A 25,872-nucleotide genomic window follows, 5' to 3' on the forward strand; every position below is an offset into this window, starting at 1 on the left:
TACGTCTGCCTTTTCTTTAAAATGTAAAACAACTTGGTTTCACTCTGTGAGTTCCATTTCATTGCTCTGAAACACATAAAGTTCCAGTGAGCACCACTGTCCAGTTTCAGCTCTGTATTTTCTGGTTTGAAAATGCTTGATCTTCTCTTCCTGAAAAGCCTGCAGACAGTTCATAACAAGAGTAATTCACATTAACTATCCAATGGGAATATTAACTAAACCTCTGTCTAGGCAGGGTTTGATTGCTTTGGGGTTTTTTCAGTATAGGTAAGAAACCATAGAGAGCTTGATCTGTTTTTTCACTCTAAAGCTACATGTTCAGCTCTGATTCATTAAATACTTGCATTTAGCTCTCACAGAAAAGTATGCAACATCTGAAAATAAAGACTGCAAGGAATACCCCGCCTGTTCCTTTGAGATAAATGCAACCACTGTGGCTGCCTGCCTCTAGTCTAAACCAGTCTTGAGAAAGTTCCATCTTTTTCTCTCTCTATGTCTGCAGAAAGTCCAATACACAGTGTTAGGCATCACAGAAAGCAGGACAATGTGAGTCTTAGCACAAAGTCCGTCAATCCTACTTCTACTCAGCTAAGCAGGGGCTTTGTTTTTGCCATCTCAAGGAGTTGTCTGAGATCCAGCTTCCGGCTCACAGAGTCTGTGGCTGTTCTGAGCTCTCAGAAAAACATGTTACACATCACCTCAGCTCTGAAACCACTGCAGGGATGCCAACAGACATTATTATGTGAGATCCTTGTGAGGCTACTCTCCTTTCCTCCATGTTGTGGGAGTCCCCTCAAAGCAAAGCTCTTTTTTTGCAGTCTTGGACAAGGATGTGAGATTCAGATCTGCAGGCAAAGAAAGACACTGACTATATTTTTATGATTCCAGTGTCAGATGTTATAAATAATCATAACTTTCTGCAGAGATAAGGAACAAAATATAAAAGGTGCATTAATGTGTTCAATCTTTTCTGTCTATGCACTGTTGGGTTTTTTCCCTCTTCAAACTGTAATTATTAAATGAACTGAAGATTTTTTCCTCCTCACCCTTCTTTCATTTCAGTAAAAAAACTGATTTAATTTGAATTGTTCACCACTTTCTTTAGGCTCCTGGGGGCTTTGTGTGCTTTTTGTTTAGTTGGTTTTTTTAATCCTTTTGCTCTCAGCATTAAAGTGGCATTTTAGATTATGCAGCGTAGGTCTTATGACAAATGATATTTCCTTGGGCTTTTTCTGTGTATAGAGGAAAGATGATGTAATTCCACACTTAGCAACATTTCTTCCAGCATTTCAGTAACCAGTCAAGCATATAGCTGGCCACTTTTTTTTAACCTACATACTTTCAAACAAAACCATCTTGCTCCTCCCCTCCCCATTTACTACTGCTTTTTTGCAAAATGAGCCAAATATTATCCTAAGAAAATCTAAAATAATTCCTAAAATTATGTTTTATTACAAATGAATTATTTTTAATGACAGTTAAGAGCTTTATAAATATGAGCATTAATAGTACCAAAGCCCTCCGAAATAAAATATTGTGCATATAGCTGCATTTCTTCTTATATTTTTCAGGCACCATTTTACTAATAAAAATTGAAAATCAGGACACTTACACTACAAGTATTTTTCAAGGTTTTAATTGTGAAAACAGGCATATTGAAATAACCTTACGAGTAAAGGCATCTGCTTCTGACCTTAGCACTCAATAAAGAAAAACAGGGCAGAAATTAGTTCCCTATTATTAGGAAAGACTTGTCTCACAGTGCCCAATCTGAGCAGACAACATTATGATCTAAACTGGGAGGCTGTACAACATCCCTTTATGATGATGTCCTGTGACAGCAGTATGCCCATTTTAGTGCCTGATGCTAGTGAAGGAAGGGCCAGCCCTAGTAAATTGTACTAATCTCACATTTGACACACAGCAGGGAGACTGCATTCATATATAATGACCTTGACCTTATCCCCACAGGTTTACACTCCTTCAGCTATTTCTTCCTTCTTTATTTGTGCCTTCAGTGTACACTTGACAGTGTACACTTCACTTCCAAAGCACCCTCATTGTGATTTTCTGTAGATTAAGAACACGCAACTCCATCATTCCTCAAGGTAGTGTCTGGACCAAAAATGACACACACTGTTAACCCTACAGATTTTAACAGGCCAAAATGCTTTAAATAATTTCCCTATCTTTTTTTAATCTCCTAGGGAAACAGATGTAAAACAGCAGCAGTGTTTCACACTGCATTCCCCTTAAGCTCTCTGGTAGGCATGTTTTGCCATTCTTGTTCCAGGTTCTATGATGCAGAAAGTGGCCCCTCCTTCCCCATCTCTTTGCCCAAAGGTGTGACATCAGTCTTTTATAAATCACTCCATTCCAGCTTTTTTAGTAGATCTAGAGGCAGCAGAGACTATACAGTTCAACAGTGAGCTGTTGTGAGAAAAGCATGCTTAAGAACTTCTGCTCAGTGGTAAGGGCTCAAATTAAGTCTAGAACTAAAAATCAGATTCTGACCTATAAGATGGAAATAAAGAAATAGGAAACAAAGTTGAAATGATGAGTCAAAAGTATTAGAATTTTCAGCAGTATTTTATGTTGGGAGGTGTTATGTTATGAGGAAGCATGACTTGCTTTTCATAAATCCATGCTACCCAATCACCTTCTTGTCTGTCATAGTTTAGAAATTATTTCCAGGATTACTGGCTCCATCACCTTCTGTGATGGAGATCATATGTGGGTCTGACCAGAGTGCAGTTCTCTGAATCCTCCTGAATTCTTGCCTTTCTTGAAGATTGGAAAGAAAATGATTTTCTTCATTGCTTCAGGAATCTCCTCCAATCTCCAAAATGTTTCAAAGATTATTGGCAGGGATCTTGCAATGACATCAGCCAGTTCCCTCAGCACTCCTGGGTGCATCCCATCAGGCTCCATGGACTTGTGTCCACCCAATTCTTTTAAATGCTCTCTAACCTGGTCCCTCTTTACTGAAGGTGCATTTGCCTTGCTCCAGACTTCCCCACTGGTCTCAGGAATCTGGGATTACAAGTTAAGACAAAGTGGCAAAGAAGACATTCAGTGCCTCCACTTTTTCCATGTCCTTTGTTCACATTCTCTCTCTTTCTGTTTTATTTTGATGTACATAGTGCTTTGCTGTTGAAAACTAGTGTTTTCCAAACCCTCAGGAAAACACACACTGTAGATGCAAATATTTAACTGAAATAGACATATCCAAAAGATAACCAAAAGGCCCAGAAATATCAAAAGCTTAGTATCCAGGAAAACCATATATATAAACTGTCTGGGAGATGAAAAATCTGTGGCATTTACTACAAAACCAAGAGACATGGAGTCAAAGGGGGATAAAAAAGTTAAACTGTACTATGAAATACAGGGGGATAAATATAAATGGAAGTTAACAAAATGAAAGTCCAGTGGCTTTCATGGTAAATTCACCATGAGGCTTCAAGACAAAGAAAAAATATTTTTAAGCATACAAGAAAAAAATTCAAAATCCTAAATCTGATACAGAATCATTAAAAGTACATACTGATAATAAAATGACAAACAGTGCCTTAAATAAAAGGCACAAAGTCCGCTACATGAGATATATAATATTTTTTAAACAAAAGAGTTTAATAAAACTTCTTTCTTTAATACATCCAAGATCTTTCATTTTACAGACTGGGCTTCCAGTAGAGCAGGTGACCAGACTCCCCTCCACATGCTCCTGCCAGTTCAGTGCATCACACCACCAATGATTCTAATCAAATCTCATGCTTCAGGGCTTCAGCTGGTTTCCTGAAAGGGATGCACAGGAACATTTGTTGTCCTGTTGCACAATTGGCCAGATGTACTTGGATAGGAGAACTACTCTTCTCTAGAGCCTCAGGGACTTGTACAGCTACACACAATCTGGTGCAGTATGATGGTGAGGAAATTCCTCCTTCTCAGATGCTGCCTTTCTTATGCCGTTCATTTCAAACTGACTGCTGCTTTGACACCCAAAAAAAGGATGTTTTTTTCTCCCCACATGGCTAGCAAAACTCTGGAGATTTTTCTCATTGTTCTATGACATGGTTTTCCTGTTATGATAATCTGGGAAATACCTATGCTGGGACAGAATATTTAAAATACCTCGGGACTGGAATACTCCAGTGTAAATAAGTCACTGGGTTCCATCTTCAGGTAAAAAATGAATGGGCTTTTGTATACACAGATGAGACCAGAGAGTTTCTAATAACCTCAAGAGATGACTGTTTTGTGATCCATGACAAAACCAAGTGGAAGCCTTTGCTGGCCAGAAAGGGCTGTTTCCTCACTTCATGTGTCTCTGGCATCTGACACCAGCTTTCAGCATCAAGCTTCTTTAATGCTTAAGCCACGAGTGACATCCTTATGCGAATTAATAGAAGAAAATATTTGAAAGACCAAATGAACAGCTTATCCTGGATATAGCATTTGGCCACATGATTTCTGTTTTTATTACTGGACAGCACAAAGGTTTTCATTCAAACATGGCCCCTCCAAAAAATTTTCAGGACTAAGCCTTAAACAAAGAATTAAACATTCAACAACGAAAAAGTTCCACAGCTCAAGTCAATGCAATCCATCTTATCCCTGCTAACCCTAGGTTGAAAAATTTGGAATTATTACTTTGATTGGGTTCAAAGCAGTTTGACAAGCTGCTCACCAAGAAAGCTTTCTTTAAAGTCTTTCACTTTTATTGGCTTCTGCCATGTCTCCTGTTGCATTTTAGCAGTAATATGTGAATGTCATGCTATATGGTATGCATAAATGACAACACAATAACAGCCTGGTTTTGATCTGAACCAGTGAAGCAGACAGTTTTATTATGGATGTATGCTAGAATGACTAAGACAAATACAAGTCTTGCTATGACTCATTGCTTAAAGTAAGCTAAGGGCAGAAAGAAAATTATTTTATTTTTGAACTTTCAAATTAAATTAAATTAATTAATTGTTTCATTTTTGCAGAATGATTCAGACGGCATTTATAGCTAATGCAGGGCAAGCACAAAAGGACACACTAGGATATTCTGACTACTCCAGAATAAGTCATCTACAAAAGTTTGGAACACTACTCAACATCATGCTGAGCTCCTCTTCAATGTCAGCAGGACATGCAAAACTGGGAATGATGATATATACTAAAAGGGACAGAAACTGAAATGCCCCAACATTCAAAATTGGATCACTCACAACTGACTTCTCAGCCTATTCTCTGAGCACAAGGTGGCTCTAGACTCCCTCTGTTGCCTCCTGACATGTGCCACGTGCAATCTGATCACAGTCTTTGGGAGGCTTCTTAGCCTCTGCAATGCCACATGGCCCAGACACTTGCCAGGCTGAGCTGTGATCAGCCAACAAACTGCCTCTAACAACGCTATTCGTGGTCATTTAGGTCATGTCAGGAATGGCCATAGCACCGTGTCACAGCAAGACAACACGAGAGCCGGTGAAGTGTCACGGTGAAAGGAGGACACACAGTGCTGTGGTTCCCTGCCCAACCTCTGACCAGAGATTTCAGATGCTTTTTTCCCCACAAGACCAGCAGAAAGCTTCCTCATGCATCAGAAAACCAGGAGAGCTGAACAATTAAAGAGATAGAATTATCAAGATGCAGTTGTACCATGGACTCATTATTCCATGGAGACTGTCCCCATTGTTGTGGACACGCTGTACAGGGTAACTGATTGTACTTCTCTTGCTTTGTCACTATAGCAGCTGCTGGCTCAGATACACTTCAAAAACTCAACCTTTTTAGCACATTCACAGAATTTTAAATATTTTGGCCTGTATTTTTGTATCAGAATAGGCATAAACATCATGGAACAATACTTAACAGAAACACCTGTGCATTATAACTCATGTTGATCAACTGTTATTGATCACTAATAGTGGTTAAGCTCTACTAACAATCCGTAATTTGTAAGGAAGAGTGGCATACCACTACTGAGACACAATATAAAAGGTTGGCAGAATAAGTCTTTCTAGAGGGAAAAAAACCCCAATAAATTTATTTTAATGACTCAAATTAATTTTGCAATTAATATTTGCATTTAGTATTTAGTTCATTGCCCAAATGAAATTACGAATACATTTTAAAGTAAACAGACAATGAATTTAAAAACACTACCAAAACAGTGTCTTGCCATTGACTAGTTTCACCAAACTGCAATTTTGAATAATAAGGTCATCTAGGAATGCCAGTATTAAGATTTCTTTTTTTCTTAACTTTGAAATACTTCAAATAGCTTTCAAGAAGAATGATCATTCTCTCCATAGCAAAATAATAACCCAATTACATTCCAAACACAAAAGCTGACCTCTGTCTACCTGCAGCTCCCAAACTACATAGAAGCAATAGTTCAAGTATGAAACAAAACAGTATCAGTCTGTCTAAATAGAGCAATACATATTCCCTTCCCCAATTCATTCTTCCCCCAATGAGTTGTACTCAGGGTAAATTTCTAGCTGATCCTGGCTACTGTCCATGATAAAACTGTGCTAGCTATATGCAAAGTGGGATATCTGAAGCTGCATTTGGAATGCCAAGGCAATATTCACATACAACTTCTACATCCAACATGACACAAAAGCAGAAAAATGCAAACTAAGTGTATTTAAAGTACAAAAATCACCCTACCTTCACTATATATTCCATTAATATTAAAATACATGTTTTAATTATGCAACCTATTTATCCACAGTGCTAAAGGAGCACTTGAAGACATTCTATTAACTGCAGAAACACAGCTTGTATTTTTCCACCATCTGCCAGCAGCAATGAGATTGTATTACCTTGTTTCCATGTTCTCCACTGGAACCTCCTTTACATATTAAAAAACATAGATCTTTCCTATGTCCTGCTTATCCAGAGCCTCTAGTGATGGAGAGCTTTAGGTACTATTAGCAAAACACCTCAGAAAAAACTGAATATGGATAGTGCCAACCCTTTTCAATATCCCCTTTCCCACAGTTACATTACTGGGCAAACTATGAGGAAACATGCGTTCGCTTGTGGCTAGAAGTAGGCTTGAATTCTAAAGATTTAATGAGTCCATGCACATTTTATTTTCCTTATGGGTACTTGAATATTTCTAATATCCACCTAGATGTCTGACTTTTTTTCCCAGTGACCTTTGCTGGTAATAACAGCAAAAGTCTAATTGCATGTGGTATGAAAGTATGTTTGATGGAAAAATATGCATTTCTTAAGTGGGGGACTATAATTTATACTTTTTCTGGACATTTCCAAGGCAACAGCTGCTCATCCTGAGATATTTCTAGTCTGGGAGAGTAGTCCTGAAGAAGTATGAGCTACCTGTCTCTTGGTAAAGACTATCAGCCTAAAGGTCAACCCTCAAAAATATAGCTAAAGAGAAATTTTCCATCAGCATTACAGTCTCCTCCTTTTAGCTAAAAGAATCACCTTGCCATGTGACCGCAGGTGTTTCACATAGCTTTTAGTGGAAAAATGGTTCTTTCCTCCATAGCTTCTGAGACATCAGCAACTTGTCTAGTTTGCTCATAGGGAGTTGCGTCTTCTAGGATACTCTTTGATAAAAAAAATACAAGCATGAAAAGCCCTGGCTTTTGAGCTCCCAGAAGCACTGAAATGGCAGAAGATTTCAGAAATCATTTAAAATAATTTCAAAGGAAATGTCACTTAGAGTTTTTCAGACCAAAGTTAAAGTAATAATAACAACAACAACAACAATAATAAAGCTAAATATCTCTTCTTCCATTTTGAAACTGCACATTCTAGAGCTGCGGCTTATATTGACATTAATGCATGAAAGGCCCTGTGCAGCATCCTGATTTCAAGAAAAGAAACTGAATTGAGAGGGACTATCCAAAGAAGCAGGTATTTGTCAGCAGAAGCAGATGTTACACCCTTAGTATCCCATGAAATTGGTTGTACATTACAAGATGCAGATGAATGTATGAGTTTTTACTACAAATGAGGTGTGCTATGTGTTCAAGTGACTCCAGGCTAGTTTTTTAACTGATAAAAAAGATCAGACACTTAGATATTTAGGCAGAAAAGGCTGCAGATAAATTTGTCACATGACTTTCAAAAGGTATCTGGCGTTAAATTAATTTCTTTAAATTTCATTACATAATTTCCTGCACCTTTAGAAGCTAAAATTTCATTTGAAATCTGTCTTTGTAATATCAATCCACTGTGTGCCACTAAAGTTCTGAAAGAGATGTAAAAGACTTTTTCCACAGAACAGTAATAAGAAACTGAATATAATTAGGAATATTTATATAAAAAAAATTAATTAATACCTTACTTGCCCCCAGCTCTTTCTATACAATAGATTACATAGCAGTCACTCTTTAAAGTGCTACAACAAATTTAATGTAAATGTATAGTTTTCTATCAAATCTCTATCTTATACTGAAAACACAGCAGCTACACTTGAATTTAATGCAACTTTATAATGTGGTAGAGGTATTCCTTGCTTGAAGCCTAATTGCTGCAATTCTCAGGCAGAACATCCTACCTCAAACCTTTTCTACCAGAACAGCTTAGGAGCTAATTCCTACAAATGTTCAGGTAGTGAAACTACCTTCAGTCAGCCTTCTCTTACAAAGAAAATATGGACTATTAATGTATTTAGAAGTTTAATGACTTTATAGACTGAATCTGCGATCAGTGGACATTCTCACAGTAGATCCCCTTGTCTGGTACTCATTTTCTGTAAAAAATAAAAATAATTTTGTTTCTCTCTGCTGATCTAAATTATCATACTGGGTGGATGCAAGGCCAGAGGATGCATCCCTGGTAACAGTATTCCAAAATCTTTGTGGCTTGGACAGTTAAAACTAAAACTTTATCTGACAGCTCCTTGATAAGCAATTGAGCTCCAGAAGCATTGTTGTGGGACGTTACAGAACAGCCTGGGTTGCAAGGGACCTTAAAGATCATCTAGCTCAAACTCATGTGCCATGGCAAGGACATTGTTCACTAGACCAGGTTTCTCAGAGGCCCATCCAGCCCATCCATCCTGGTCTTGAACACTTCCAGGGACAGGGCATCCATAACTTCTCTGGGCAAAAAACTGTTCCAGTGCCTCACAACTCTCACTGCAAAGATTTTTTTTTTCTAACATCTAATCTAAACTTACTCTTTTTCAGTTTGAAGCCATTCCCCATTGTCCTGTCCCTACATGCCAAGAGTTTCTCTCCAACATTCTTCTAGGCTTCCTTTTGGTATTTGACTTGCTTTAATAATTTATCTGTATTGGGATTGGGTGTTTCTTAGATACAAAAATATTACTGACTAAACAATATTGCAGCAGAATTTTAAGGGAAAGCAAAAATTTCACTCTTCAAAGCAATCTGAGTGAGGCATGGCTGTGGAGCTGTGGTATTCTTTCAAAATCTATCTCTTTAGCTGTCAGTACCTCTAGAAAGGCAAACTGTTCAGAGAGTTAGCTTGGATTTTGGAAGAGCTTTTCCCTACATTTTCTGTGTCACCTCAAGCAACTCAGTCTCTCAAAGTTTCAGATCCCCAGCTGTTAAGTGGGAATTAAAGTAATTTACTTCTCCATAAGGGTGTTGAGATGGTTATCCATTACAGACTGTGCAGTGTTCAGAAACTATGGTCCCAGCATACATAAATACCTGTGATACAATGACCACAAAGCAATGTGTATAAATTGTGTCACAAAATGAAGCTTCTGAAAAGTTTCTATCACTGTGCAAGGAAGGACTCACCATGGCAGAACACTATACACCAAGTTCAAAGAGTAAAAAATCAATGAAGGAAAAAAAAAGCCATTTTCAAACATGATTTAATTCACTAGAAGGTAACTGTTTTTTCACTTATGACTCTTAAAATGTTCCTAAATGTACTTTAAAAAGAGGACAAAAAAAAAAGCTAAATGATTGCACAGCACACACAGACTAAGAATAGGTCTTCTTCTAGTTTTGTGTTCCATAAGGCACTTCACAAGCCCATGTTTCAGACACAGGGTTTATGTTTAGAAGAAAACCACCATAAATAGTATCAGGGGAGGACAGCAGAGGCTTCTTCAGGAACATCTCATCAGCATCCAGCATGCAAGATGATGGTGCAGATAAAGTTATCTTGGGAAAGGCTCACTTCCTTGGTTTGGTGGTTGCAGGAGTCCTTGGTTCCCTGCCTCTGTTCACCTCTCCACACAGAAAAGCTGTGTGCACGCTAGAAAGGGTGATGTGATTATTTGGGTTGGGATTTTTTGTGTTTGTTTGCCCCACGTAATAATTGATTCAGCCTAAATCAAAACTTTTGCTTCATCTGAGTGTTTACTGGGTGAAAAGGACACTATACCTCAATGTCTATCTTACTCTGCAGCCTGTCAATTTCATAGGATTGTATAATAAAAGATGGCTGAATTTAAGTCCCTGATCCAATAAATGTTTATGTACAACAGTCTGTAGCAATGCCAACGTAAGAGATTTTCATCAACTCACATTCCTGGATAAAAAATGATCTTGGAATCTGATTAATGTGGGATTTAGTCCCCTTAAGTAGAAGACACAAATCCCACAAATCCCAGCTGAATACCTTAAGCAGCAGGTTGAATGGTGAATGGTACATCTTCCATGATGATTATATCAAGACTATAAATTTATTCCATCTGAAACTACTCATCATTGGCTACAGATTGTTTTTCTTCCTGGGGAGGTGGGGGAAAGCCAGGGAAAATATCAGTCTACTCCAAAGTTAAAGTGCCATTTGTATATTCCTTTGAGAGGACAGACTGCAGCTATTACAGGCCCTTTTTGAGCCCACATAAATGTGTGTGTAGGTATATTTGTTTCTTGTGCATGTTCTAACCTGTATTTTGGCAGCACAATTTTCCGACAAGAATTGAAGATTATTTTTCAATTACAGCCTTATCAGGAGATTGCAGTAACTGGGGAATAAAGGGGAATAAATTCAGGTCCCCATCCCTACAGCTTGTAAGTTTTGATATCTGCATAAGTGATTTGATTTTCAGAAGCATTGATCCTCTAATTGCCTCCAGCACCTTAAATTTTTTTCCACAACAAATTAAAAGCCTGTGTGCAAAAATACTGGGTTTTGCCTCACAATAAACTTCCAGACTATCAGAAAATATTAGTAAGTATATTGCAGAGGATTTAGGAAATACAAAGATTTTTTTAATGGAAGATTTTATCTGAGGAATATAAAAAAATACATGACATTTCAAAAGAATTACTAACCCTAACAGTTTTGGGAATTTGTGTGTGAAGTCATGAGAGTTCCACAAATGCAACCTACTGGCTGGAAGATACTATACTAAAGAGAGCTAAAATCCCACTATTAGTTGAAACAATTGTTATATATCAATTGAATCAGAATCATTAACAAAATAGGAGGGGAAAGGAAAAACAAAGATTTTCCATCTGCTGAATTAAATATATTTACAGTTGTCTGCTGTGCTGCAAAATAGTGACCAATAAATTTACTTTTAACATTGGAAGGCAGTGTTCTACCTGAACATAATAGTTCATAACAACAAGCACTGCAAATTTTTATACCACTCACATGAAACAAGAGTCAAACCTAACCTTTTAGGCAAATGACTGTGGTATTGCTGGTAAATAACAGGTTGCATCCACTTATCCATGTCTGTCCTCTTCCCTTTTGGTGGTGACACCAAAGATCTGAGCATTCAGGAATCTTTTTAGGCCTAACAGGCTTCAACTGACCCTTTTAATGCCAATTCTCAGATTTAGATTTGCCAAAATCTGTCTTACCAGACTTTAGAAAGTGGGGATTACCTATATAATATTTCCCCCACTATGGCCTTCAAATAGCTCTTGTTTTGTTTTAAATCAAATTAAGGAAGTATATGCACCTGAGGTGGAGCTCTCCCATTCTTCACAATATCTATTAAGTTTTAAATGCTCTCATTTAAAACATGAAGCTTTTTACTATCAGCTCCTAATTTCACTGAACCAGTGTTGGTTCCTGGAGGAACTGAACACCAACCTTATTTTGAATCCTATTTTCTCGCTTTACCATTTCACTTACTCTGCACCTCAAAGCATTTGGCACTCACCAAGCACCACCATCAGTATTATAATTCCTGGTTTTTAGCCATTCTATTGAAACAGCATTACCAAAATCACTAAAATAACTATCAAGTTTAAAAAAGTAACACTGGTTATCCAAGTGATTTTTAACAAAAAATTGACAAAAAATTAACACAGTTAATATTTTCTGGTTTATTTACTCTCTTTTCCATACTTCAAGTGTAAAACATTGTATATATAAGTAAACATAACATACCAAAATCCACAAGCTTGACTCCTCCTTCAGTGGTCAAAAGGATATTATTTCCCTTAATATCACGGTGGATAGTTTTGTTTTCATGCAAGTGCTGAAGTCCCTGGAAGGCAAGATGTAAACACAAACTTTTAACAACAGCTCTGTCCTCCATATTATATTTGCAGAAACAACAAGGTAGTGGAAAAGTATAAAACATACTTGAAACTTTTTTTTTTAATCCAAAACCACAGGGATGTCATTCTTACTGCAGAACCACTTGCCACATGACAAGTAAAAAATATTCTTTCATTGCCCCACTTTATGACAAATAGAAATTTCATGATCAAAGCAGAAAAATATCACTATAAACCTACATATAATACCTTTAGAGCATAAACTCAAAGAAAACTACTAAGACCTAAATTCCACCAGAGAAAGTAAAAATTCAGTTATAAGAAAATGATCAATAAAGACAATTGATCCTAATTAGCAGAACCAAATTCTTGTAGCAGGGTTTGAATTTGCTAGATATGTGGGTTATTTTACTATAGAAATAGTTTGGATCCAGACATAGGAGGCTGAACAGTATTTTGGTGGCATTTCTGCTATTTCTTAAAAGAAAAGCAATTTTGATGCTGAACTGTATTTACTAAGAAAATTGATCAATGGTCAGAAATCAATTTTCATTCTCTTAATAGTGAAATGAACAGATTAACTGCTATTTACCTTGCTTGCTTAAAAAGAACCATCCTAATTAAACATTCCCTTGATTTCATTAAACACTGCTATAATATAAGATAGTGAGCTGTGTTAGTGGGGACATGATCTTCATTCATTTAAAGAAAAAAGTGTGAGCTGAATATTGACAGCCCTTTCACTAAAAGCCTATCTTACCATCAGAGCTTCATGCAAAATGTAAGCAATTATAAGTTCATTCATCCTTTCGCCTCTCTTCAGAAATCCTTTCACAAGATCAGTCACAGATCCACCATTGCACAGCTACAAAACATAAGGAGAATATAAAAAGGAATTAAGGAGTGTTGGAGTAGGTGCCTGGTTTTCGTTTTCAGTACTTTTTGTGCATCTGTAGCCAAACAAGATTATACTAAACTGACAAACCACAAATTTGTCCTTAAGTCTACCATTTATACAAACAACATACACAGCAATTTTTGCCAATGATTTTTCACTACTTTCTATATTTAATTCTTCTTGTCCAAAACACAAGTACAGTAGTGTATCTCTTTGTTTTCCTATATCCATGATTGCTTTTCACTGAAACAGAAGTAGATTACAATGCAATAAATTAGCTGTGAAGGCATGTTTTGTGGGGCATACTAATTGCTTCTTATATTCATCATGTGGAACTCACTACCAATGTAGATTATGACAACATCAATTCTCAGGTACAAAAGCTTTGTACAGAAAAAAATGGATTTAAGGCATTAGAAGACAGGCAGCAGAGAAATTTCCCCAGCGTGAAACCTACCAAGGGTAAAGCTGCCCTTTTTGCCAAGCAGCACTTAATTCCTAGCACAGGGAGAAGTGATACACAAGGCATGGGCATTGTGGAATATGATGAAAGCACTGTGGAAAGAAAGGTCTCCCACTGAAACAAGGTGTGCTGTGGGTGTAGGATTAATTATAGCCCTTGTTGCATCAACACTGTCAGCTCCTTGTTCCACATGTAGAGCCACAGTCTGCTCTGGACAATCCTCTCCCATTCTCCAGAGGAGAGAGCCTAGCCAGACTCCTGCAAACCCCTGTCCTATCCCATATATGTGGGGAGAAGAGACCTGGCCTTGCTCTCTAGAAATGACAGTGACCACACATTACCAGCAGATTAGTTTAGACTGCAGTACTTCATATGTTCATTTTACAATTTAAAATTTTTCTGCTGGAAGAAGCAAAAATGTAACTTTAGTGGGTACCTACTACCATAGGAGTTACACGTCTGCAAAGATAAAATAGGCACTTAAGCCCTTAAACTATCTATAGTGCACCTGACAATACTCATTGATTGAAGAGCCATTTGCCTCTATAAAGGAGTGGCTGCTTCCAATAAAACAGTAAAATAAACTTTTATTCTTACACAGTATTATCACCTAGTAGCTTTTCACGTGAAACTAAATTTCCGTGTAAGATATTTTAACAATGCAGCACAAAACAGTAATTCCTTTGCACTACATTTGAAGTATATTCAAATCAAAAGCATCATTGACCAGTAAAACCTTTCAAATGTGGAATTCTAGACATCAGATTCTTTTGTATATGTGTATTTTTCATCTGTTCTTCTTTACCCCTACACTTTTTTCTGTGCTGCAATTAAAAAAAGACTTGCACTAGACAATAAAAAGCATTTTCTACCCCTTTGTACCCAAACATAACAATAATTCTCTGACTACCTTTGAAACCCCTAGGCTGCTCTGAACCTGTACCACAGGAATGCCTACAGAAATGCCATTCAATACATAACTCTTGTTGCAAGATGCGTCCCCCACCAGGACAGCAAAGGCTCTGGTCTGACAGGGGCTGAGCTCTATGGCAACAGTCTTGGAACTCACTTAACCTCACCCTTACCTAAGTGGGACAATATGCATGCTTAGAGAGGGAAGAACTCATATGCTTAAATGATGGGATTAAATGCTTTGCTGGATAAGGATCAGATTCCCAAGCAGGATTTCATTTATTGTCATTAGCCATGCTTGTTCTACCTTCTACACTGACTTTTTCAAGTTAGTCACTTTTTCACAATGACATTTTCTTTTCAGGGTTTCTATCATTTTAACTTTGGCACATCATCGACATATTTAATCAAATCAAAAGGATTATGACAATTCCGGTTAATTTAAAGCTCTTGAATTCAGAGCACTGAAACTGTCTGACAAGTAACAAACCAATTGTGAAATACATTACACATATGATATTCTTCAAACTATTTTTCTTCATTATCTCATATTATATTTTGCTTCTTACAGATGGATCTTTTTTCTTTACAGAGCTGTATACCCATTCAATGTAAAGAAAACCAATGCAGAAAGGAGTATATTCTTTTCGTAGGCAGAAGAGGGGAGAAACTCCACCTCAGAAATCACCCTCTTTAATGTTTAGGCAGAAAAGCCAATACTGAACTTATTTGCCTGGATCAGCTATGTTAACTTTCACTTTCTTCAACATGTTGCTGTAACTAATTTTTCTACTACTCTCATAAGATATAGATCCTCATTATGAGATAAATATCTGCATTGCAAGATAAAACTTACTTAAAATATCAGGTAATATGAGATACTAAAACTGTGATTATTTTAGACCAAGCGAAAACTGAACCTGGGTATGTAAAAGGCCAACAAAACAGGTCTTGAAATAAAGAACCCAGAAGTCAGCCCTACCACCATGGAAACCCTCCACCAACTCGCAAGGCAGGGTGGCTGCTTAGATAGAGTTCAGCTGAGGATGTTATAGACACAGGTTCTTGCACACACACAGGACAACTTTTCTTTTGTTACTTCTGAGTCAAAGAGCTGTACTTTCACTTACACCGGATAATAAATATTTTTCTGAGATCACCAGCATAGGAGGAAGAGGGGAAAAGAGGCTGGGTATTAGAATGCAAGCAGCTATAAGGAGGAAAAGGGATTACTTGAATACCACCACAATTAGAAAAGGAGATTATGGCAGACACTGCATGTGTATGCTCTACACTGTGTGGGTGGGAAGGGGAATGATGACGACAATGATGACACAGGTTAGTATTAACTTTGTTCTATTTTTATCATCATGGGTAAAATCTTGTATCTGCCCTAATTTCCTATCTCTATTGTGCATTTTTTGGAGGTGATGCTGCCACATGTCCCTAAAACCTGCACATAACTAAAGCTGAAATGGTGATTCTTTCTCCTGACTCAGGTTATCAAGCCGCATGTGTACTCAATCCAGAGGTATCGTACACACCTCAAAAAATCCCTGTCCTAATGAGTCCAGCTCATCTTTTCTATCTCAAAACAAGAAGCTACAGAAAGTTAAAATACTCCTGCCCAAAATGGTGCTGGACCATGCTTGCTTGGGAATTTGAGTAGACAGGAAATAAATTATCCCTGGGGATGTTGATCAAGATCTAGTCCATAGAAACTTACAGGAGTAAAAACCACTAAATCATTTTTAAAAACCACATAACCTTGATTTATACAATCCTTTAATGAGAGATTATGGGATAAATGTTATTTAGTAGTACTGCTAGACAGAAAGTTTCCTGGGGTGTTGTTAAATATTGCAGCTTATAATTATGATATCTGCTGCTTCTTAGTAGCCTGTGTCCACAGTAAAACCACTGTTAAGCCTCTTAGCAAAGCTGCTCAATTCAAGTCAACTGAAATGCTTGGACAACAAGAAATCATGAAGGCAACAGAGATAATTTTTTAAAAAGATCTTTCCAGTTTTCAGTGAAACATCTAGAGAAGGGAGGTGCTGGTAGCTATTACTTTGTTACAAACTTTGTGAACTTGACCAAAAAGCTGATCAGTCTGTTTCATTTGCTGTACAGCATTTGGTAAAATCTCCTCAGAACAACTTGATGACAGGCACTAAGCAAAGAACAACAAAAGCACAGAGAACATGGAACAGCCATACAGCAGGAGCTACATGTCTGTCTGAGCTCTGCCCCAGGGCTGCTCCCTACCCTGAAGGTCAAAGCAACTCTCCAAATCAAATGACCTTTCCCCTGACATGAGGCATGACCTCTTTTGGGAGGAGAGGACCATAACTCTATTTTTCTGTCTCACACTAGAAACCCCCACACATTCTCTTGCATACACAGAAACATTTCTTGTGGTTTGTATCAGATGGAAGCCCCCATTTAGCTTTGAATATACTCAGCTTAAAGGGACAGACTCTTTGAATGTCCAGCCTGTGAGAAACAGGAAGGGAAGATATTCGTGATTGCTCCACAAGGAAGCAACTTAGAAATGTCAGAACTTTGCATGTGGGCAATTTTCATCAAATTAATATTAGTCACTTATTCTATTTTCTCCTTATGATTTAGAGGTATTTTCCTTACCAGCAGTTTTTTCAGTGCCTGCATTGAGAGAATGCAAATATTATATGCAAAAAACAAGCATCTAAAAGGAGGATAAACTGAAGCCTTGAGGCTACCTATAATGGGGTGGAGAAGACAGAGACAGAATCTTCCTAGTGTCACACAGCAAAGGATGAGAGGCAAAAACCCACCACTGCAAGACAGGTCTACTGCACATAAATGAAAAATTTTCCTATCACACAGTGAGTCTGTATTACATCCATCCTTGGAGATATTCAAACTTGAATTGAAAAGACAAACCTGCAACATTTCAGTTAACAGTCTTTGAGCAAGGGGTTGGACCAAATAACTTCCAAAGGTCCCCTCCATGCTGTACTTTTATATGGTTCAGAATATATTAATTTTACAATATTCGGTTCCTAGTCTGGATTTTCAGACAGCAGAAAGAGTGGGAAAGAATGAAGGAAATCTTGTATATCTTAACCAATGGAAAGAAAAACTTAATAGAAAGCCTGATGCATATAAAAATCTGCCTTAAAGAGCTGTAACTCTGATGGCCATGCATAGCTGTACCAAAAGAGGTGCTTAGGAATCTTCTACAGTGGTAGAAAAGGGCTCCTCCCTTATGATTTTCTGGCACTCAAAAAGGAAAAGACTCATAGTGACATGACATGCAGTTCTCCACCCACCCATCTGCCACAACCATGTGCCACTGTAATTGAGCTATTAGTATGCTAAGCTATCTTAGCATACTATCTTATAAAGATTATAGAAAAGTATGATCCTAAACCCATGAAATGTCACTTAAAATTGCCATCACATCACAGTCATGCAGATGTTCTTTTCAGATCTTAGTCACTCTTCACCTGACCCAGTTACACATTTCTCCTCTTCAGCTCCTCTCGATTCTGATGCCCATTGAAGATTCAGTATCAGCTCCTCTTTTAAGAAAACCATCAGTTGCACTTTTGCTGGGGCCATTAGAGCCTTTAATCATCCAACTGCTCCTGACTTATGCATCTGTACTAAGCTGTCAGGTACTGTTTGCTTGCATCCCACAGTTGTCAAGGTGCTTTCACCTTCCTTCAGTAGCTTGGATGCAAACAATGGGACAACTGCAATTACTTCCTTCCCTATCTTTACAGGCTGCTCAGACATAAATGACTGGGCAGCACATCACACATGCACATTTATGTCATGAATGAATTACAGTTATGAAAAAAAGTCCAACCTTGCTTTACTGTTATCACACATAGGAATGCTAAAACATCACAGGCACTAATCTTTATTTTTTTCCCCTGTTCTTAGAATAGATCAATAATCTGACCTGCTCTCCTAAGCAGCACTGCCAGTCTCTGAGCTGACTGCACCTTTCTTTCAAGACTGACTGCTGTAAGAACAGAAGATTCTTAGTTGTTGCTGGTTTGTAATCATAAAATTACAGAAGCAGAGGAGTAAAAGGGATCTCAAGAAATCACTTAGACCACCACATATGCACTGTGTAGAGACCTGGTACTTTCAGATATGGTCAATATAAGTCTAGCTTGCTCCTAAAAATCTCCCATTGAGGAAGATTCCAGTCTTTCTAAGTAGCTTGCTTCTGTGTTTCTCTTGCCTGATAGAGCATTTTTCCTGCTATCCAACCTGAATCCTTTTTGCTTCCAACAAAACTGCATTACTTTTGCCCTTCCTTTCAGCAATATCTGATAAATAAATTATCATTATTTTCTACTTCCACCTCTGTCAGACTACTGTCATGATACGTCATTTTTCCAGTCTGTACAACGTTAATTGTTGTAACCTTTTGAAATTCTCCACATTTTCTCAACTTGGAATGCCTTCAATTTGCCACTAATGTTTGTCTCATATTTTGCTCAAAATGCATACAGAATTCCTTGGAAGCCTTGTCTTAGCTGAGAAAAGCTGAGCAGAACATAATAATCTCCACTTTACAGAGAATCCGTTTCTGCAGAACCACAGCCTGGTCAGGTACATCCCATTTCTTCTCCCTATAGATAGCAGTGTTTTGCATGAATCTCTCTTCTGTGATTCAAAAAAATTTCCCTGCTATTGACAACAGTGAATCCAATGCTATTCCTCAATGTGCCTACAATTAAACTTGGTATCTACTTCAACTTTTTATGTGGACTATTTTTTCATCATTCAAGTTATTACTGAACAGAAACAGACCAAAAGTAGATGCTCACTTGAGATTCTCCCAGACTAAAAGTGCACTAAATCCAGTTTTTTGAAAAAGAGGTAATTTGTTTTATCGTTTTTGTGAAAGTTCTGTATTTCCACATGTTCCTCACAAGCATGTCACATGGGACGCCACGAAATCCTCACAGAAGACACATTAACATGTTAAAAATATTACATTGTACTAATATCATTTGTTCTGGTCCAGTCCAAGTTGACCATTTATGTTACTGGGTTCTGCATGTTCTACAGTGGTTTCTATTAATTTGTTCTGGAACCATTGTGGGTATCAAAGTTAAGAAGATTGATCTGTATTTCCCTAGGACATTATTTTTCCTTGCTTTGTAAAGACAAGTACTAAGTATTCCTGTATCTCATTTCTCTAGTAACCTTGTCTTTACCATTCTCCACATTAGACCCTCTGAACTTGTCTTTAAATGCTTTAGAGAGCGTTTTTGTTTCTCCTATTTGAAGGCATTCTGAAACTGCATTATTACTAGTCTCTTACTGTGCTTCTATTTTTCTCTGCACCAGCTAATTTTTATTGTGTTTTTAATGTGTTTAACGTGCTGACAGCTACCCTGGTATTTTCCTGTATTTTTACATTCTTTTTTGTAAGTACAGGTACTCACAAGCTCCTGAAGCCAGCTAAAGCATACTCTCTCTAAGCTCTGCTGCCATCTTTACCATCTTTTCTTTTCTTAGGTGAGTGAAAGACACTATTTTGGGGCCTTTTTTCACTCAAATTTCCTTCCATTTCTTTTGAAAAGAGATCTTCTCTATTAGAACAGAACAGAATCTACCTCATACAGCCATTTCCAGAGTCACTTTCTTTGCCTTCTTTCTCCAAACAAGAACTCCATGGGCTGTCCATCTCACAGTTCAGCTACGGCCAGTAACTCACTCTCTGCCTACAGTGTGACACATTTTCATAATTATTACTGCCAAAGAGCACATTCCACTGGCAGCACTTAAAATCTAGCACTCATACTTGAAGGTTCTTGTGAAAACTTACAGGAAACTAAGTCAGTTTCTTCAATGGGCTGAGTGGTTCAGTACACAGCTCCCGTCTGTGCAGCACAGTTCTAATTTCATCTCCAGCAGAAGAAAAGATGTGCACTGTAGTTCCTATTTATCCTAACAATTGGACAAGACAACCCACAACCGAAAGAAACCACAGCAATGGTTTCTGTATGCTTTTAGACAAAGTTGATTGCTTTCAATTTAGCATGAACAAAATGTATTACTGAAACAGGCATCTTCCCTGAATTATTTTGCTCCAGTGATCAAAATCCATGGGGTATTTATGATTTTGCTATCTTATATCACCTAGCACCTCCAGGGCCGTGTTAGTCACAGCCTCACGGGTGTTTATTTGTTGCTTCTGATTTCTTTCCTTTCAGTTTGCTTTTTAACTTCTCATTTTCTTTGCCATGCACATGCACTGACAAGACAGCCAGCCAGAGGAAAAGTTTGCCTGTTTCATCTTATGCAATGCTGGCCTTCACAAACTCATATTTCTCAGTCAGATCATAGATATCTTAACATCATGGCCAAAATGGAAAAGCCACAACTATGCAATTCTTGCCTAAATTTCTTCTTTTAAACTCAGCATAATTGAATGGAGCCAAGCAGGCTTTACATAAACAAGGAAAAAAAAAAAACCCTAATCCTCAAAAGAAGGTTTTTTCTGTTCTAAAACATTTGTAATATTGTGATAAAAAGCAAGACAGTGACAATGCTGTTACAAAGGTTTAATGGACAGAGCCCCGCTCAATTCCCTTTCTAGCTCATCCCAACGCAAATTTTACATTACACCATCCCATATTTCACAATCTTTATGTTATATTTACATCCCCATCAAGTTGCTAATGAAGAAATCAATGTATCACCTGTCCACATCTTCTCAAAAGATTATACAGCTGAAGTGGTACCAAGTTTATTTCAAGCAATTTTCTGTAAAGCAACTGGGAATGAAATATATTTAAACAGAAATTCTGAACGAGCTTCAACTATAGCCTCATGGCACCATAGCACCACTGTAATTTTTAATAATCAAATAAATGGAAGGGTCATTTTGCAAAATAAGAGCTAACCTACTACAAAACTGAGAGGCATTGGTCAATAAAAAGCCAGGACTTTCTGAGCAAATACAAGAGGCAGCTTACCAAGAAAGAAGATTTTGATAAAACAAACTTAATGCAATTCATCATTTTATCATACAGAAGGAGCAGTGGTAAAAATAACATTTAGAGGGCAAAACCATTCCCTTGGCTAGGGAGAAAAAACAGGGACTAACTTTGGGCTCCATAATGACAGAAGTATTTCCACTGATTGCTGCAAACCTTAGCTGAGGCTCTAGAACACACACAGAAACTCCTAAGAAAAGGGCAGCCTGTGGTAACAGCAGGCACTTCACAGCTTTTATTTCCTGCTCAGAGCTGCATTACTTTCGTTCACTCTTCAGCAGTTCAGAAACATTTCAAAGCACCTTCCTTTTCTGTAGCATCATTTCTATATTATTTAGGGTTCAGACAGGAATGCCAAGTACTGCCATGTCCACACTACTCATAATCCATTTTATGTGCGTGTTTCTACATGAAGACAGTAATTTAGTCTAATTCACTATAATTTAAATTACTGCAATAGAAATCTTCCCTATTGAGTTTGAAATCATGGCTGGGGAAGCACAGATCCAAACAATGGGGCTTGTCTAAAGGCTGCTTTTGCAAAAGGAATGAAGCTGAAACCCACTCATCCCTAAGGCAATTTGTGTCCTCTTGGGAGTGTGTGGGACATGAAAGGAGCTAGAGGACTTTGTCACAGGACCCTACTAAGCAAGCACATTCTGAGGACTTTCTTAAAGGTAATTTTTATGAGAACAAAATTATGCTAAACTCAAAAGCCATATTTCTCTTCCCCTTTTTTTCTTATTTTAATGAACTACTGGAATGATTAACTCAGAGAGACTAGACTGGACAGAATTGAAATTAAAGTGCTTTGTAAGCCAATCTTTCCCTGCTCACTGTGTATGTATAAGGCAGTTCCCTGATTTCAGACTTTGATTTCAGCAAAGTCAGCCGCAACAAATGCTGGCATTATATCTGGAGCCCAGGAAACCTTTCATCATCACTGACACCTATCTTGTTTCTGAACCTCCCGGTTCCTTGTTCCTTGCTATAGTACTTTCCTCCTTTAAGTCAGCAGCTTTCATCCACCTCTGCCTGACAAAGAATGAGGAGGAGACCTCTCTCTCTGCTACTGGAGCGTCTTCAGTCACTCCCTTTATAAAGAGACCCAGCTTGTAAACTGAGTGCAAAAGCAGCAAAATCGTACTGTCTATCACACTTGAATTTAAGCACCTAACCATCAGGTGTCAGAGAGCAAACCCTCAAAGAAAGAACAAACAACTCTTAGTCCAAGCATTCTTTCAATGAATGATGCTGTTCCCCATTACAGGTAAAGGAGGTCTAGTTATCTTGGATCTAATAAAAAAACTACACAAATGTGGGTTTGGTGTTTTGTTTCATTTTGTTTTTAAATTACTCTACATCTTTGCTAAAAATTGTGTTCAAAAGTAAAGTGCACAGAAAGCAAAGTGATGTTAAATATTAGAATGTGAGAGGCATATTATTCCTATGCTACTGATTTAAATAGTGGTATTGTAAAACTATTTTCTCAGTTTCTGCTTTATTGCATGGTGGCAAAAATTGTTGGAGGTAAGTGAGAACCAGGTTTTTGTATGTGAGTATTCTCCAGCAAGGTGGGCCACAATCAGTCATTTAAAAGATGCAAACTGTGTGAACCACAACATATTATGAAATATTCATTATGCAGAGAAATTATGAGTATATAGTAAAAGTTTGAAGCATCAAATGATAGTTGTAGCCACACATCTCTGGTCTTGAAAAAATAGGATATAATTCAAGAATGAAAAATTGCTATAATTGGGAAGCAAAAGGGACACATTAGAAATGGAGAAATTAAGCCAAATTCAGGCATGTAATGGATCAAAACATTCAGTGCTGGTCTGAATAGAGCAATTATAACCAAAGACATTTCTTAAAAATGACCTGTGTTAAGAAATATGAAAAAGCAATTTTCAATTGTTTAATTTTTTTGCTATATATGCCACTTGAAATAGGTAATAATATTTAGGCAAATGACAGCTTCCTGCCCTTCACTCAGCCTTTTATGAAACCTAAATGGACTTGTTATTTTCCACTATATTAATTGCCTGAAACATTACTGTTTTACAGCAAATATCACACACCAGAAACAGCTGTATATCTGTTTTCTTATTATAACTTATTATACATTCCATTCAACAGCACAACTTCCATTCAAAGCTTTTTTTTGAACTCCATAAACTTGCCTTTATTCCCATAGATGGAAACACATCTGCATATAGTAACTCCTATATCTAACAAAAGCATCCTGTAAACATGCCAAAGGAAAATCCTAAATAAATTATTAAATTGTCCATACCACAGGGTTCTCTATTTCATGCAAAAGAGAAGTAACTGATACAGTGATGTCTCTAGCTCATCTCAGGTAGGCTCATCTTTTTAGAAGCTAAAGAGAGACTGTTGGGTCTTGCTTCAAGGCAAATTCCTGTGGGGCCGACTCCAGCCACTGCTCATTTACTCAGAGGCCTCACCAAAAGAATCAGGTGACTGAATTCAGATTTTCCCACTCTTGCTAAACTGTCACAGCAATTAAAACAATTCCATTTTCTATACTTCTACCCATTTCTCGTAGAATCATAGAATATTCTGAGTTGGAAGGGACCCACAAGGATCATTGAGACCAGCTCCTGGCCCTGCACAGGACAACCCCAAGACTTACACCATGTATTGCCCAAATGCTTCTTGATTCATTATAATTGTATGATTTTTTTAAAGAAAAAAAATCTTCAGTCAAATGGAATTCAACAACTGAAGTCCCAACACTTTCAGTGGCATGAATTTGTTTGCTGAACTTTTGCATGATCAGCGACTTCCTAGGCTCTGTGCTTTCCTTGCAGGCTGCAGAACCCAAGGCTGCAAATATTTTTAACCAAATATCTTTGCGCATCTAGAATAAGAATTAGTTGCTTTACAACACTGACAGCCACTCCTCTCTTCCTCTTCCATGCACAAAGAGGTGCCATGAAGAGTGACAACACCATTAGCTGAGAAAGGGAAAAGATCAAGCTAATGGAGAGAAAATGCTTTACTGCCAGCCATCAGGGCTCTTACACAGCACTGGAAGTCTCAGCAAGAGAGAAGGGCAGAACTCCTCACCCTGCCCTGAGCTTTGCTTATTTGTGCCCAGCCTGCTTGGGCATAAACAGCCTCCTGAAGAGGTAGCCTGTCCTGGAAAAGGAGCAGGGTATGGGTCTGGTTCTGGCCGGGTGTGCTGCCACCCTCACATGGCCAACACAACAAGACCCTTCACAAGGCACTATTCCATGCATGTTACAGAACTCTTTGCCCTTTTAGACTGGGATATGGGAATGAGGTGAGAGCATTACAAGCTTGGTCAAGGATGATTATCTAGTTTTTTTTTAAAAATTGATCTATTTACCTAGCACACAGAATTTATCAGTATCCCTATATAGCTTAGAAAATCAAAATTATTGCGTCAAAATTAAATGAGTAAATATATTGCCATCTACTGCAAAAATTGGGGTGATCGTAAAAGTCAAGGAATCTGTCATGGTTGGTTTGGCTTTGCTTAAGTTCATTGGGTTTTTTGGGGAGGGTGGGGACCAGGGTGGTATTTGGTTTTTTACAGCTTCTTGTCTTTCTTTATATTTTACATCACCCAGACTTCCAGCTCTTAAACAGCTGAAGCCTCATTCAATTCAAGGTACACAACAGCAGTGAAATATTTTAACATTATTTTGGTGTGGTTTTTTTTTTTTTTTGTTTTTTTTTTTTTTTTTTTTTTTTTTTTTTTAAGAAAAATACCAAAAACTGGATCTTTGGACAGTTGTTGCTCCTCTTTTGGAGAAACCACACTGGAATCTAAAATTGCACTATTAACATCTCAGCTCTGAAGTAGGAAAACAGCATCCCATCCTCTCAGCAACTGGACTGGCTGAAACTGTTATTTCTTTACATGAACATGCTCCATAGATAGGACATATAACAAAGCAGAGGATTTTTGTTGATAGTGTTTAAATAAGGAGGACGCACTTCTGTGAGCTTCCCCCTCTATTAGAATTACATACAATGTTCAAAAGGCAACATAAACAGAAGCTCTTTCACATATAGTAGGTCAGTGAAGGATCCAAGACTATTAACCACATAAAATTTGGGCATTAATTATACTATTTTTTCTCTGACACACATGTAAATTGG

General features: G+C 37.7%; 1 protein-coding gene across 11 annotated transcripts in view; it reads right to left on the reverse strand.

Annotated features, from left to right (window-relative positions):
* The window catches only part of MYO3A (myosin IIIA), a 137,947-nt gene that overhangs the window by 71,211 nt on the left and 40,864 nt on the right, over positions 1 to 25,872 (reverse strand). For all 11 annotated transcript variants that reach the window (XM_038127691.1, XM_038127688.1, XM_038127690.1 and 8 more), the window contains 2 exons: positions 13,189 to 13,293; positions 12,316 to 12,415 (listed from right to left, as the gene is read on the reverse strand). In XM_038127691.1, coding sequence (XP_037983619.1) covers positions 12,316 to 12,415; positions 13,189 to 13,293 — 205 coding nt within the window. The remainder of the gene's footprint in view (positions 1 to 12,315; positions 12,416 to 13,188; positions 13,294 to 25,872) is intronic.

This window comes from Motacilla alba, chromosome 2, assembly GCF_015832195.1.
Source record: "Motacilla alba alba isolate MOTALB_02 chromosome 2, Motacilla_alba_V1.0_pri, whole genome shotgun sequence".
Classification (NCBI taxonomy): domain Eukaryota; kingdom Metazoa; phylum Chordata; class Aves; order Passeriformes; family Motacillidae; genus Motacilla; species Motacilla alba.